Genomic DNA, 15,143 nt, shown 5'->3' on the forward strand with positions numbered 1-15,143 from the left:
TCATTTTATCGTCTTTGTGAGGCATGTACCAGGCTTCTCTTGCTATGTACTCAGTTAATTTCTAGAGCTGTTTGAGCAGCACCTGAGCTCCACTGTGAGTCGTAGGCATGTTATTTTCCCTTCCTGCTTTAATCCTGGGCTTTGTTTAACCATTGAAACTTACGCTTCCCTCTCTCTTCCCTAGTGCCTGCAACTTCTCACCCACACTTTCAACCGAGAATTCAGCCAGGTGCACGGCAGCATCAGTGGCTGCAAGGTGAGCAGCTCTCATTTCCTGTCCTCAGGCTTTGCTGCTTTTAGGTGGCTTGAGATGGGCAGGGCATTACATGTGAGGATGTATGTGGCTTGAGATGGGCAGGGCGTTACATGTGAGGATGTATGTGGCTTGAGATGGGCAGGGCGTTACATGTGAGGAGGATGTATGTGGCTTGAGATGGGCAGGGCGTTACATGTGAGGATGTATGTGGCTTGAGATGGGCAGGGCGTTACATGTGAGGATGTATGTGGCTTGAGATGGGCAGGGCGTTACATGTGAGGATGTATGTGGCTTGAGATGGGCAGGGCGTTACATGTGAGGATGTATGTGGCTTGAGATGGGCAGGGCGTTACATGTGAGGATGTATGTGGCTTGAGATGGGCAGGGCGTTACATGTGAGGATGTATGTGGCTTGAGATGGGCAGGGCGTTACATGTGAGGATGTATGTGGCTTGAGATGGGCAGGGCGTTACATGTGAGGATGTATGTGGCTTGAGATGGGCAGGGCGTTACATGTGAGGATGTATGTGGCTTGAGATGGGCAGGGCGTTACATGTGAGGATTACATGTGAGGATTACATGTGAGGATGTATGTGGCTTGAGATGGGCAGGGCGTTACATGTGAGGATTACATGTGAGGATTACATGTGAGGATTACATGTGAGGATTACATGTGAGGATGTAGGTGGCATATCTGCTCTTTCGTTTATTTAATTTTTCAGTCGGAACACTGACTTCTGAAGATAAAAGTATTCTTCTGTGTCTCTTAGAGTAATTATGAGATGGGAAATATTTGGGCTTTTCCCTGAATCCCTTGGAGAAGAGTATTCTGCAGGGGGTGATATATTATTATATGGCAAGGCACAAGAAGTCCTGAGGTTCTTGGTGGCATGAAATTTTGTTACCTTCAACAAAGAGTGAGGTGAACACTTTAAAGAATTTCTGCATCATTCACTCTGTTCTGGTCATCTTCACCTTTTTTGCTATTCCCTAGACACTCCAAGCTTTCCACCTTGAGGTTGTGTACCTCAAGGTGGCTGTGAATTTTCCCAGATAGTCCCATGATTCAGTTCTTTATTTCATTTTTCTGCTCAGATGTTGCCTCCTTGGAGCGGATTTCCTTAACCACCCTATGTAAGGCCAGCAGCTCTCTGAAACCTTTTAACCTGCTTCTCTGCTTTACTTTTTGCTGTAGCACTGATCCCTGCCTGACACTTCTTAAAGTGTTTGTTGATTGGTTTATTATCTGCCTTCTCCACTTAAAGCGGAAGCTCCAGGAGGGCAGGGCCTCTGCCATATTCTTAGAACAGTGCCTTTTGTTCTTAGTTCTCGGCACATATAGATAGGGTCATTTAGTTAATGCAGGAAGCTGTAGCAATATAAAATACAAACATATTTTATAAATATAAAAAGCTAGCCTTGCCTCTTTTATAAATGTCTTGATTCCTATTCTGACACTTTGGCCATAAAACATTCATAACGATTGTTTTCTTGAATGACCTGAAACAGAAGAGGATTTATGAACATGAGGTCACTGGCTGTCAAAGCTTCTTACTGCAGAGGTGGTTTTGTTCATCTGAATCTCACTTGCTGTGTTCTGTTTTCTTCCAGTTGTCTGATATCTCTCCAGTCGGACGGGATCCCTCTGTGTCCAGTTTTAGCAGTGCTACCCTCACTCCCTCCTCCACCTGCCCCTCTTTGATAGATGCTAGGGGCAACTCTTTGGATCAGAAGTAAGTACCCAGATTTCACTGACAAAAGCTAATGTAAGAACCAAGGGAAATGCCAACCTTCCGCTAGCTCAGTGGTTCTCAACCGAGGGCAGCACCGTCCCCCTAGGCAGCCTTGGGAAACATGTGGGAGCCTTTTCTGGATGTCACAGTGACTGGGAAGATGCTGCTGACGTCTCTTAACGTCATACGTTTTACTAACTTTCTGCATCAAGTCACTGACTTCTCTTCTTCATCCCCTTTTGCGTGATTTGTTCTTGTATTCACACCCCTGATTGTCTCCCCAGTCAGATCAGACACAGGAAGCCCCATCCTGGGAAAAATATTTTGAAACTACTTTGGAAAAAATATTTTAATGACACAAGAAAGCGTATAGGTAAGAAGAATAGAGATGAAGTCCATGAATGGCTCCACGACTTCAGCATTAGAATCGCTGCTGTGCCGTGCGCCATCAGTCTCCTTTGCCCTGTCTCCATTCATTATGCTCACCTGTCACAACCCACCTGGTTATCACCCAGCTGCCTATCTTCCTGTAGCAACACTGAGGCAGTGGGCTGGAGAAAATAACACAACCAGGTAATTTAATTGAATCTGGGATGCCGTCAACTCTAAGACATTATTTTTATATGCCACTAAAAGAAAAAGCAATGCCAACTAAAACGTGACATGCCATCAGTTACAAGATGCATCCCAATTCGAGAAATGGTAAAGTTTGAGAAAAATGGGCTTTTTGGAATTGGTGAAATGCAATTAATTAGACAAAGCTGCTCTACAAAGATAACAGTACAGAGCGTGGGGGATTATCTCTCTCACATCGGTTCAGAGCTGGTCCTGGTTGGTGGAGCAGCTCTGCTCCAGACAGCCGTCCAGGGGCCCAGGTTCTTCCCATGTGTTTGCTCGCTCTGCCAGCCCCTCAGGCAGTGGTCCTCAGACTTCAGTGGCATCAGCATCACCTGGGAGGCTTGTTAAAGCCCAGGTGGCTGAACCCCATTCAGAGTTTCTAATTCTGTATGTCTGAGTTGGAGCCTGAGAATTTGAATTTCCAACAAGTTTTCAGATGAAGTTGATGCTGCTGATCAGGGACCTCACTTTGAGAACCACTGCCCTAGGTGGTGCCCTAGGTATGGCCTTGAGACTAAATAGAAACATATAAAGGAATGGAGTTCATATTCAGTACCCTTCTGTTGAGAGGGCGTCAGGGTAGGAAGAGAGACTGAGTGACTTGGTGGTCATCAGTGATGAGTTTCCTTTGTAACTGCCGAAGGATGACACCAGGTGAATTTGGGATTACGTTTCGGACACCAGCTTTGTCTTCTTAGCCAAGCTCTCTGGAACTGATGTTTGCAAGGTCCCTGGTGTTCGGGGATAGACATTGTTCCTCCTGGTGAGACGGTTGTGTATTGACCTTACTGAAGCACCTGTTACCCCTTTCTTCCTAACCTCTCTCTTTTCAAGGACCCCAGAAGCCAATTCCCGGGCCTCTAGTCCCTGCCCAGAATTTGAACAGTTTCAGATAGTCCCAACTGTGGAAACGCCCTATTTGGCCCGAGCAGGAAAAAATGAATTTCTCAATCTTGTTCCAGATATTGAAGAAATTAGACCAGGGTGAGTACTATATTGAACAGGGATGCCAGGTATTAAAAGACAAATTAGCAGGAATTTACTTTCAGCTCTTCTACATGAGGTCTGCATTACAGTCTAATGCAAATGGAATCAGGGTGAAAGAGTGCTGGTTGGGTTTCCACTCCAGGTGTATCACCGCCACCCGGCACAGCATGTGGTGGTGGTGCTTTGTGCTCTTTTGCTGCATTTCTTCAGCAGATAAGATTCTAGACCAAGTAGATCATTTACCTGTTTCGTTCAGCCTAGGGACTTGGCCTAGGTCTGTTTTGATGGCCCTCGCCTCATGATCGCTTTATTTTTGTGAGAAACTAACCTCTCTTGTACTGTCCTTTTCAGCTCAGTGGTCTCTAAGAAAGGATATCTGCATTTCAAGGAGCCACTTTCCAGCAACTGGGCTAAACATTTTGTCGTGGTCCGTCGCCCCTATGTCTTCATCTATAACAGTGACAAAGACCCGGTGGAGCGTGGCATCATTAACTTGTCCACAGCACAGGTGGAATACAGCGAGGACCAGCAGGCCATGGTGAAGGTCAGTCCTGCCCTCTCTTGCTTTTCATTGCCACGCAGAGCCTTCCCTGTTGAGTTCTGAACTCCATCGTGGGGTGTGGAATCTCTCTTTTGTATTTGGTGTCTCTGAACCTTCAGTGTGAAGGGCCGTGTGCCCGCTGAATATGGCTGGTGGTCCCCATTGTTCAGTATCCATAGTAACTTTCTCATCTTCCTGTGTCTCTTTCAGACACCGAACACCTTTGCTGTATGCACAAAGCACCGTGGGGTCCTTTTGCAGGCTCTCAATGACAAAGACATGAACGACTGGTTATATGCCTTTAACCCACTCCTTGCTGGCACAATACGGTAAGAAGTTGTTCCTGTGTTTGCTTCCTCTCCTTGGTTTTTGGTTCCAGGGACGTCAACATAAACAGAAAAGGAAGTCTTGTTGCAAACAAGTTTAAAATAGAGGAAGGACAGGAGTGTAAGTGTGGTTGTAAGGTGGCGATGAAGCCTCAGCTTCTCATAAGGTGGCATCTGGTGTCCCGAATGGCCAAGGAGACTCTGGTCACATTTGTACCCAGTTAATCTCCTGCTTTGACTTTTTATTCTTAAGGAGTCTACAGCTGGGGTCTGTGGGACCGAGTAAAGGGAAGATTGTGAGAACCTTAACGGTCTCCCAATATTCGGCCATATGATCCAGCCTCAGATCCTGTGAGGGGCTTGTGTCCCAGGGTCCCCAGAGTGAGGAGGACCACTGGCCGGCCTCTTTGTTCAGGGGCTTAGAGACCCGGGCCTGCGGTGCAGGATGGGAGGACATGCAAGGAGGGGAGCACAGAGGAGGAATACCTGCGAGTGCAAGAGCCCCAGATCCAGTTTTCCAGTCCTGCCGTCTGTCTGATCCTCTGATCCCTTTTCTGCCCACAGGTCAAAACTCTCCCGCAGATGCCCAAGCCAACCGAAGTACTAGGAGACTGCCGAGCGCCCTTACTCGCCTTTCGAGAGATAAAGAAAGTGTTACCTCTCATTCCTCTTTGTGATTCTTGATGGTTATTCTTGTGTGTGATCCTGTGGCTTAAGTGCTCGTCCCTTCTCGTCCAGCACTTTTTCTGTCGCTCCTGGCCCCCGTCCCCATTGCTCTGTACTCTTTTCTTTTTTCCTGTGCTGAGAATCTTGTTAGAAGCATGTGGCCTAACAAAAGGGGGGGAAAAACGAACAAAAAAACAAAAACCCAGAGGGGATCCAGTGAATCTCCCAATTATTTTTTGGTGTATTTTGGCTTCCTTTTGTGTGATAGGTCCCCATATGACCACCTCTGATGTCTGTACTTCTGTCTTTGGATATCTCTGTCTGTTGTTCAAGACAACATAATACTTTTTTCTTTTCATTGTGATATAATTTTAATTTTTCTTGGGGTGGCTTAGAGACAAAAGGAAGAGACATCTGGTCTTTTTTAGAACCTGAGAGGAAAAAACTTAACCTTTTCCCCTTCTGTCTCTTTTTGCCGTGACTAATCCTTACATTTTCCATTCAGGGAAAGGGTTGTAGTGAGCTTAAAAATGGGACAGGTATATTCTCTGAAATTAGGGCTTATTTAGAACATAGTTACGTAATTTTCATTTAGTGGAAGAGACTTTTCAGCAGGTTTGGGACAGTGGCTGCTGTTGACCTTTTAAGAAGGAAAGAGCCAAGGCTATCGCTGATGGATTTCAAAGGACCGTGGGACTTGGGCCGTGACAGTGGGGGTCAGTGGGGTGCTTGTAGTTCCTCACAGCAGGGCTCCTGTGAGCTGTTTGTCTCCACTGGGAGGGAGCCTCTTCTCTCAGAGTCTCAGTTCTGTTCTTGGAGTTAGTAATGACAGTGGTACAGTTTGGAATTAGTGCCATGATGTCATATACAAATATCCCACAAGGAGGGAGTGTTTCACTATCTGGTGATGAACTTGATGGTCTTTGTCATCATTATGATTATGATAATGCCAGGCAGTGACCTTGTGATTGTTGTAGCTCCCTTTGATCAAAGAAATCTAACTCTTAAGTGTAAACTTGGATGTCTCCCTCTGAATCCAGAGGTCATTTTCAGTGATCCTTGTCAAATTGAAAACACTTTCAATGATGCTTGTCTCCCTATGCTCATAGATAAGTGAACATGGCAGGCTTTGCTTTCTGGACCCCAGAATTATAACGGACTTCCTGCCACCACTAAGAGCAAAAGGACACCTGGGGGCAGAGAAGAGGGTCCACCTGAACCCTGGCCCCAGGCCTGGTCATTTGTCTCCTCCTTGGTTATCTCCGTCGTGCGTGGAAATACTGCCAGAGGAGGAAGGAGGAGCCCACTGCCGGTAGCCTCCTTCTGTGACAGAACAGGATCGCCTGCTTCCAGAGGCCATTGTGGAAGATGCTCTTTCTCTTTTAGCTGCAGTAAGTGTCACAGGAATGACATGGGAGAGAAGGCCTCCAGTTACTTCAGTTGCTTTGCCAGTTGACTTGGGCTGTTCTGTACCATCCTTTACTGCCCTCGCTCACACCTCTGTTTGACCATCCATCCTTCAGGTGTTCAGGAAGGTATCTGCTTGCTGCCACTTGGTGGAGATCCTCCGCCGGGGGTCCTCCGCCTCGAGGGTGCTGGACTCTTAGGTAGCAAAGGGGAAGGGCCCGTGCGCCCAGCAGGATGGGTGCTGGGCAGGCTCACCAGCACCCAGACCCTTGCCTCTGCCTTCCTGGAGGGGCTCATCTCCTGGCTTCGTTCATCATAATTGCTTTGCAAAGAGGAGGAAAAGGGAGTCACAGAGAGCTTAACAAAAGAAAGACTAGAAATCAAAGGCTATGACCTTGCCTGAAAAATGATCAAGAAAAATTCTATGGTAGATTTTTTAACTTTCTTCCTCTCCTTAAAACATAGGTCACTAACTCTAATGTTACTTGTTTTCTAAATGGTGCTTCAGACTTTAAAGTAGTTAGAGGTTTCTTGTCTAATGGACACAATGTGCCCTTCCAGTGTCCACTCAAATCCAGGGTCTGCCCGTGCTTAGAGACAGCTTCCTGGGCTGAAATTAAATCTAGTTTCAGGGAAACGAAATTTGAAGGTTACTTTTCGAATTAAATCATGGCTGCTGCTGCTGTTACAGAGTCTGATAGGAGGACCCATGTCTGTGGCAAAAGGAGGCCGGGGGGAGCCGAGGGAGATAGAATCAAATGATACAGTAAGATGTTTTTTATTCTAACTTAAACAAAACTGGCTTGGAAAGTCTTTGCTTTGGAATGTCAGATACTAGAAGAGGCCGAGGTGAGAAGGCCTTGTGAGGCAGTGGGGGCCTTGGCTGCAGCTCCCCGGTACACAGCCCCCCCTGGTGCCCCTTTCTCTAGGGGTCTGTTTTCAGATCGGAGTTGGAGCAGTTTCAGGATTGATATTCCCTTTCCAGGCAGGTCCATCCCCACTTTGAAGCTCTGAGAGAGAATTTATGGCAGGAATTATTTATGAGGCTTTCATGGAAGCCATAGTGTCAGGAAAGTTGAAAGAACTCAAACCTTTAAGGAAACCACCTTTTAAGGGTTGGTTTGTTTGCTTTTTTTTTTTTTTTTTTTTCTTGAAGCACACCTTTAAACAAGCAAATAATAATTAAGCAAGAAAGAACACTTATACAAATTTAGGGGAAATGAGCGCTAGAGTAGCCATCTCCTCCCCTCCCTCCCCCATCCTCCTTTCTCCCGCCAGAGCAAAAGACGGCCTCACAGCTTCCACCAGACCAGTGCTCACAGCCTCCTGTCTCCGCGCCTGCCTGGGGGTCACTGAGCTCTCAGGCCGGGCTCTGCGGGGTCCGCCAGCCCACGCACACAGCCACGAGCGCGGGGAAGGGCTGCTTTTGGCAGCTGGGTGAGCACTTGGATTCCAGTACGTTTTGGTAATGTGAGGGAAGTCGAGGGAAATGATTTTTCCCAACTACAACTACTCAAATTGTGGGTGAGATTTTTCAGCTCTTGTAAGATGAAGGAATCAATGAAGCCATTGTGGAAGATCTTTTGGTACCTAAAGTAAAATGACTTCTCCTGGCACATATGTCAAAGCAAAGACTTTGTTGTCTGCTGCTTGGTGTCTAATTTACAGGGATATTTAATTTTGTAAGGTATTTGTATATTTATACAGCTATAACTAATTGCACATTGAACTGGAAAAGCAAGGATGACCTAGCGTGTAGCACCTGCTGGTACTTGGCCTTCCCTCGTCTGGGTTCCACTAAGGTTCTCCTGGACAGTGTCAGGGCTTGTTCATTTCTTGTTTGACTTGGGTCCTTCATTTTACCTTTTGGTTCCCTTTTTAAAATGTGATTGTTAACCTGCTCTTTAAAAAGAAAGAGACTAATTTTGCTGCTGCTCTCAGAAGGTTTGCTGAATGTATTTAAATAGGACTCTAACTCGTGTGCACTGCAGCTGTCCGCTGTGGCCAGTGATGATTCACCCAAGTGTGTGGCCAGACCGTGACTGTGTAGCAGGAATGTACTGATTTGTGCTTCCTTAGTAAATGGAGATATCAGCTGAGAGATGATCTGCTGCTGTTGTGTTCCAAAAGGCCATTTATGAAACCTGTGTTCGAGCCCCATGAAATCTTAGGAAAGCCTCTAGTCCTTTAAAGGAAGAAGTTAGAGTTGATACAAATTTCACATTAAAAGTTCAGCCAAAACGGCTTGTGCTCAGACGGAATGTCCGAGTTGAGGTTGGTCTCTTGCCAAACCCTGGCTGTCGTGTGTTGTTTTCATGTCTTCAAGTTAATTTTTTTTCATGCTGCGTATTCTGGCATCAGTTCACCTGAGGAATCCATCAGCCTTCTTGTGAGTCGTCTTAGACTTTGTGGCTCTGAAGTACTTGTCCGGTGAGACTTCAAGTCCCTTGTCACCATCCTCACGCACAAAACCCATGAAGCATAAGTGGCCTTTTTGAACCAAGACTTTGCAAACTGATCTCTCCCCAGGGAAGGAGTTGAGCACATTTAGCAACAATGTACATTATTAATTTCAGATTCTCATTTTCATGTTTTATTATGTAAATATTATCTGATGTTCGGAGCCTGAGTATACAGAATGTAAATATAGTTCTTGTATTTGTACTAATGGTTCTTTTGCTGTATAGCCTTAGATGTGCAGTGCAGACATTATCTAACTGTGTATGGTAACCTTGCATCACGGAACTATCAGTGAACGAGGTAAAAATAATAAAGGTACAACCAGTGCATCAGAAGGCTTTTGATGTGCGTTTATTCCTACACCCTTTGAAAGGTGTTTACACAAAGATTTTTCTTGATTTGCAAAGACATTACTCTTCTGGGACAGATGTCACCGTGCTATGACCTCCATGTTCCTTTCTGATAATGCAAAGCAGCAGTTATTCTATAACTAATGTGATGCTGTTTCTTAGAAATACTTTCCTCCCGGTTAGGGAAGTGGCTATTTTAGGTGGAAGAGCAGGCCCTATACCCGGGGCCCTCCCACTCCAATGAGGGAAGACACTCGTTAGACAAATTTAAAATGTTACAGAGCAAAGAAAAGCTGAATAAAAGATTAGAAGGGATGGGAAGAAAGCGTCTTTTTAGATTGTGTGGTCAGGGAAGGCCTCTTTTGGGAGATGACATTTGAGTAGACTCCTGAATGAAAGAATGGGTATGCCATGCAAATCCCTGGGCAAAGAGGTCTCCACGCGGAGTAAGTAGGTACCTGAGGCAGCAGTGTCCTCAAAAGATTCCAAAATAGCAAGGAACCAAGGGCGGATTTTGAGAAGATAAGTCCCATGATCTTACTAGTGTTTTAAAAGACCATTCAGGTGGCTGGGTGGAGAGCAGCCTGTGTGTGTAGAGATGGGGGACCCGTGGAGGAAAGGGGGCCAAACAGGAAGTTGTTGCCACAGCGTCCCGGGGGGAGGATGGAGGCTCGGACCAGCAGCAGTAGATTCGGGGAGCAAGGGCCAGATTCAGGACACATTTTACTGTTAGAACTCAGAGTCCGCCGAGGGACCACATGTCGAGAAAGGAGGATGGTAACTCCCGGGACGTGTGTCTGAGCAAACAGGACGGCCTTGTGGTTCCCTAGGGTGAAGGAGGCTGGAGGGTCTAGAAGAGCTGAGGGGTGGTTCTGAATAGAGGACTAGGTTGTGGCCGTGTTCACCTGCATGTGTGGTCCATGAGGCAGTCGCTTTCAGGGGGAGAGGTGGGGCCTGGAGACACGTTTGGGAACTGACCCATGAAGGTGACAATAAAGGCAAGAGGTGGGGAGATCCGGGGAGCGAGTAGCTGTGAGAACCAAGGGCTCTGTGGCCTGGAGCAGTAGGAAGAGAGGACGACAGCAGAGGGACCAGGAGAAGTGGCTGTGAGGAGAGCGTGGTATTTGGCAGTGAAGTTAAGGAAGTGTTTGAAGATGGAGGAAGTGATAGCCGTGTCAAGAGCAGCTGACGGGTTAAAATAAGAACTGAGCAGTGACCGCAGGTTTTGGCAACAGGGAGGTCTAGGAGGTTTGAGGGAGCCTGTGAATGCCATCACTTTCTCCCGGTTTCAGAGCCAACTAATAAACAAAAGAATAAGGCAGGTAGGAGATCGAAATGTCACCTTCGTTACTGTTAAAGCTATGATTAGAGGATGTGGCTTTTGTCTGTGGGTAAATGAATTCCGTAATACCAAGCCTCAGAACTAGAGGGCCGGGAGCAGTGCATCTTGAACTTTAATGTGCGTAAGTTTCCCCTGCGGGTCATACTAAGTGCAGGTTCTGGCTGAGGAGGCCTCGGGTGGGGCCTGAGACCCTGCATTTCTCGTAAGCTTCCACGTGAACCAAGAGGTTCCCTGATGGCAGCCAAGGTCCCCAGAGAGAGGGAAGAAGTGGTCAGGCTGGCCATGCCAGGGGCTCCCACCTAACTCAGGCAGTTTCGTTTCTCTCCTGGCCCTCTCTGAGGGGCTGGCGGAAGCAGGAATGTTCCAGTAACAGAGCTCACTTCACATGCGAGGAGACATCAGGAGTGCCTCTGCTCTGACGAGGTCGTCGGCGAGTAGAGCATCTTCACGAGTGGTGCGGAAGAAAGCGTACCCAGAGTAGGTGCCAGGGAAAGTGGGAGAAGAGGTTGAGTGAGTAATACGGGGTTAGGGGCGGGGCAAGGGGTCAGGGAGAGGTTTCTATTTTAAAGGAAGGCGATAGCCCAGCATGTGTGTCTGCTGATGGGGATGAATGCACTAGAAGGGAAAACCTGACGGTGGGACGAGACCAGAACAGAGAGTTTGCTGGTGTGATCCCCTGGAGGTGGCCGGCGGGCTTGGAGGGGCATGAGAGGGGAGTTCAGCCCCGGGTCCTGGGGGAGCAGTGCTGTTTATCTGCGGTACCAGGAGGCGACACCAAGTTGTAGGCAGCACCCAGGCAGAGAGCTAAGTGACAGGAGCCTTCGCGGGTCCTCCTGGTCATTGGTTTTTCCCTGAGACTCATTGGTCAACTCTAGGCCATGTCTTCCTGAACTGCACTGGACTTTTCGTTTGAACTGCATTAGTTCTTATAGAGCGGGTTGTCCCTTACATCTGGGCCTCATTCAGGGTCACATCGTCGCCATGGCTCTTGCAAAGCTGACAGTATAGAACATCAGGAGGTCCCGTGGAACGGTACATGTTTATTTAATGCATTACTTTTATATCTGATTTTTCTTGTCCAGTGGACAAGACTCCGCACTTCCACTGCAGGAGACGCGGATTCAATCACTGGTCGGGGAACTAAGATCGCGCATGTCGCGTGGCATGGCCGAAAAAAAAGAGAAAAACTTCTGGTCTCTGCACAGTCTTAAATTTTTAGCTTTTCTGAGCACATCACACGCGTACACTCTGGCTTTAGAACATATGATCTCTGGGTTTTTTCAAAATCGCTCTTCCTACCCACTCTGCTTGGGTTCAGTTGCAGGAATTATACAGGAAGTGAGTGTCAGAGCTGGGATTTTCAAATCTATCCCGACTAGTATGTTACTTACACACCCTCTTATGTAAGTCAAACAAAGGATTCAGCCTTGGGAGGTTTGCAGAGAAGGGTTGTTTTGTAGAATTCCTCCCCAGGCTTTGATTTGGGATTTGGGGAATTAGAGCAAGGCAAAAAAATTGTGAAGATGAATAGTAATGTGAATTGACTTAAGCATTAAAAGCCAAGAATTTGAGGGTTTTCTAAAAACTAAAGGTCAGCATGAAGCTCTGGCCCCAGCCAGCCCTGGCTTTACCCCATTCATCTCTGGGGAGAGTTGCCTTTGTCCCAGCCCTGCCCTCCTTAAGCCAGTTTGCTGTAGCTTTCCAACCATGCTGGGAAGCAGTATATTTTGCTGGTTGTTAGCACTTTAACAAAGAAATGAGAAGGCCGTGTAGCGTGTACCATCAGTAATAGAAGAAAGAATTATTGGCTGTTTGATTAGATATTTAAACATATTTGCCTGAAATGATGCTTTGCAGTGGTAACTTGGGTGTGTCCAGATGTTTAGTCACATTGACTCAGCATAATTTCTCCTTTGCCAAATCTCAGACTAGAGCAATCAATTTGTTCCTGCAGCAAAATCTGATGGTAGGTTTTCCTTGTAACCAAGCCTAACAGAAAAAGGAAGTAGTTGCAGAAAAGTTGAAAGTTATGAGAGGTACAGAGTCTATCTTGAAGAAAGCAATTGTGTAAAGTTCTACCTGTAAAGTTATTACAAGTGCTGTTTGGTCTCCCAAACTAGTGATTGAAAGTTCATTTCAATTTACCTTTCCACTTAAAGCCAACTAAATGTCTCTAACATACAGATATACCCAATTTCTCTGTGAAAATATGTCTCTGTGAGTTTGCATAATTATGGCCTGCTAATCTGATGAGGAAAGAGTGCTGGGCTCGGCCCTAGTCGACTTGGGTTAAAGTTCAGTTCTGCCACTAATTAGCTGAGAAAGTCAACTTCCCTGAGCTGAGTTTCTTGTTTCAAATTAGATAATATTAATAATGGTATCTTAAATCGTACAGTACTTGAAATTCCCAAGGAACTTTCATAGGCATTCGCTTATTTTGATACGGGGAAGGAAGCAGGACGCACGGGAGGTGGTGCCCTGCAGTCAAGGAGCCTGCAGACTGTTAGCCCCTGGAGGATGGCAGGCGTCTGGGGAGGCGCTGCTCTGTTTGCCCTCTTTGAAGCTACTCTGCATTTTCTGATTCTGAGTCTCTCTCATTTGCTACAAGGCTGAAGTACGAAATCCAGTCTCTGAAAGAGAATGAAGATCCCTGGAATGATAAATGCATGATTAAATATAAGACACTTTATATTTTTTCTCTTAAAAAAAATTTAAGATTGTTTGAACTAGTAATTATAACATATATTATTGGGCTTATAATATACAGATAAAAAAAATACATGACAGTAATAGCAAAAAGGGACAGTGAGAGAATGGAGCTATATTGTAGTAAAGTTTCTATATTTACCAGAAATGTTCAATATTAAGCTGAAGTACATTGTAATACATTAAAGATGCATATTGTAATCCCTAGACAACCACTAAGAAAATAACTCAAGATTTAGTTAAAAAATCAACCTAGAGGGGAAAAAATCAACCTAGGGATTAAGGTAGTACACACACATACCAATTAACACAACAGAGCAGTAAAAAGAACAAAAGAACAAGGAAGACGTGAGACATAGAAAACATAGCAAAATGGCACCCATATATCCAACCATATCAACAGTATACATTACACGTGAAATAGACTAAACACCCCAATCAAAATGCCACTACCATTGGCAAAGAAAATAAAAGGCATTCAGATTGGAAAGGAAGAAGTGAAATTGTGTTTACTCACAGATGACATGATTACAGGTAACAAAGTCTCCAAACAGAAGATCAACATACATATATTAGGTGTTTCTGTATACCAATAATGAACAATCTGAAAATGAAATTAGGAAGGTTCTATCCACAGTAAGACAAAGGTTGCTTTGGAATACATCTAATGAAAGAAGTGCAAAGCCTATAAGCTCAGACTACAAAACGTTGCTGAAGCGAAGATCTAAATCAGTGGAGATGGCAGTTCTCCCCAAAATCTATAGATTCAGCACCCTCCCTGTAAAACCCTAGGGGCATTTTGTATAGAAATTAACAAACGGACTCTAAAATGTATATGGAAATGGCAAAGGACCTAGAATTAAGAATTGTTAAGGTCATAAAAAACAATAAATTGTCCTAGATCAGAGGAAACTAAAGAGACATGATGACATAATGTTCTGGACGGAAGCAGAACAGGAGAAGTACATTAGTGGAAAAGTGGTACTTGTAATAATAAGTCTGGAGTTTAGTTAATAGCGTTAACACCAATGTTGGTTTCTTGGTTATGACAAATATACCATGGTAGTGTCAAGCTGCTAACAATAGGGGAAACTAGGTGAGGGCTATATAAGGGAACTTTCTGAACTGAGCAACTTTTCTATAAATATAAGTCTATTCTAATATTTATTTTAAGTGGACAAGCAAAAGATCTGAATGGAGGTCTCACCAAAGAAGATACATGAGTAGCTAGTAAGCACTTGAAAATGTGTTCAACCTTGTTAGGGAAATGCAAATTAAAACCACGATGAGATACTACTTCACACCCACTAGGATGGCTGTAATCACAAAGATAGTATCAAGCGTTGGCGAGGATGTGGAGAAACTAGAACCCTTGTACACTGCTTGTGGGAAAGGGTATAGCCACTTCAAAAATAGATTAGCAGTTCTTACCAAGTTAAACATACACTTAGCATATAACCCAGCAATTTCACTCCCAAGTATCTACCCAAGAGAAATGAAAACATATGCCCACACAATGATTTGTGCATAAATGTTCAAAACAATTAATTATATTTTAATGCCCAACCTAGAACAATCCAAATAGCCAACAGATAAAAGGATAAACAAAATTATGCACAATGAAATATGACTGAGCACTACTCATAAATACAATGATATGCATAAGCCTCAAAAGCATTATGCTAAGTGAAAGAAACCAGACACAAAAATTACATATTATTCCATTTATTTCTAGGAATAAGCAAAACTGT

General features: G+C 45.1%; 1 protein-coding gene across 5 annotated transcripts in view; it reads left to right on the forward strand.

The window, feature by feature from the left end:
* The window catches only part of KIF1B (kinesin family member 1B), a 150,232-nt gene extending 140,903 nt beyond the window's left edge, over window positions 1-9,329 (forward strand). For 2 of the 5 annotated variants that reach the window (XM_032622573.1, XM_032622581.1), the window contains 6 exons: window positions 185-256; window positions 1,868-1,989; window positions 3,442-3,591; window positions 3,946-4,138; window positions 4,346-4,464; window positions 5,026-9,329. In XM_032622573.1, the coding sequence (XP_032478464.1) occupies window positions 185-256; window positions 1,868-1,989; window positions 3,442-3,591; window positions 3,946-4,138; window positions 4,346-4,464; window positions 5,026-5,068 (699 nt within the window). In that variant the 3' untranslated portion in view covers window positions 5,069-9,329. The remainder of the gene's footprint in view (window positions 1-184; window positions 257-1,867; window positions 1,990-3,441; window positions 3,592-3,945; window positions 4,139-4,345; window positions 4,465-5,025) is intronic. The other 3 variants (XM_032622600.1, XM_032622609.1, XM_032622591.1) reach the window with 2 other exon arrangements.
* Window positions 9,330-15,143: the final 5,814 nt, after the last annotated feature.

Source organism: Phocoena sinus, chromosome 1 (genome assembly GCF_008692025.1).
Source record: "Phocoena sinus isolate mPhoSin1 chromosome 1, mPhoSin1.pri, whole genome shotgun sequence".
Taxonomy (NCBI): domain Eukaryota; kingdom Metazoa; phylum Chordata; class Mammalia; order Artiodactyla; family Phocoenidae; genus Phocoena; species Phocoena sinus.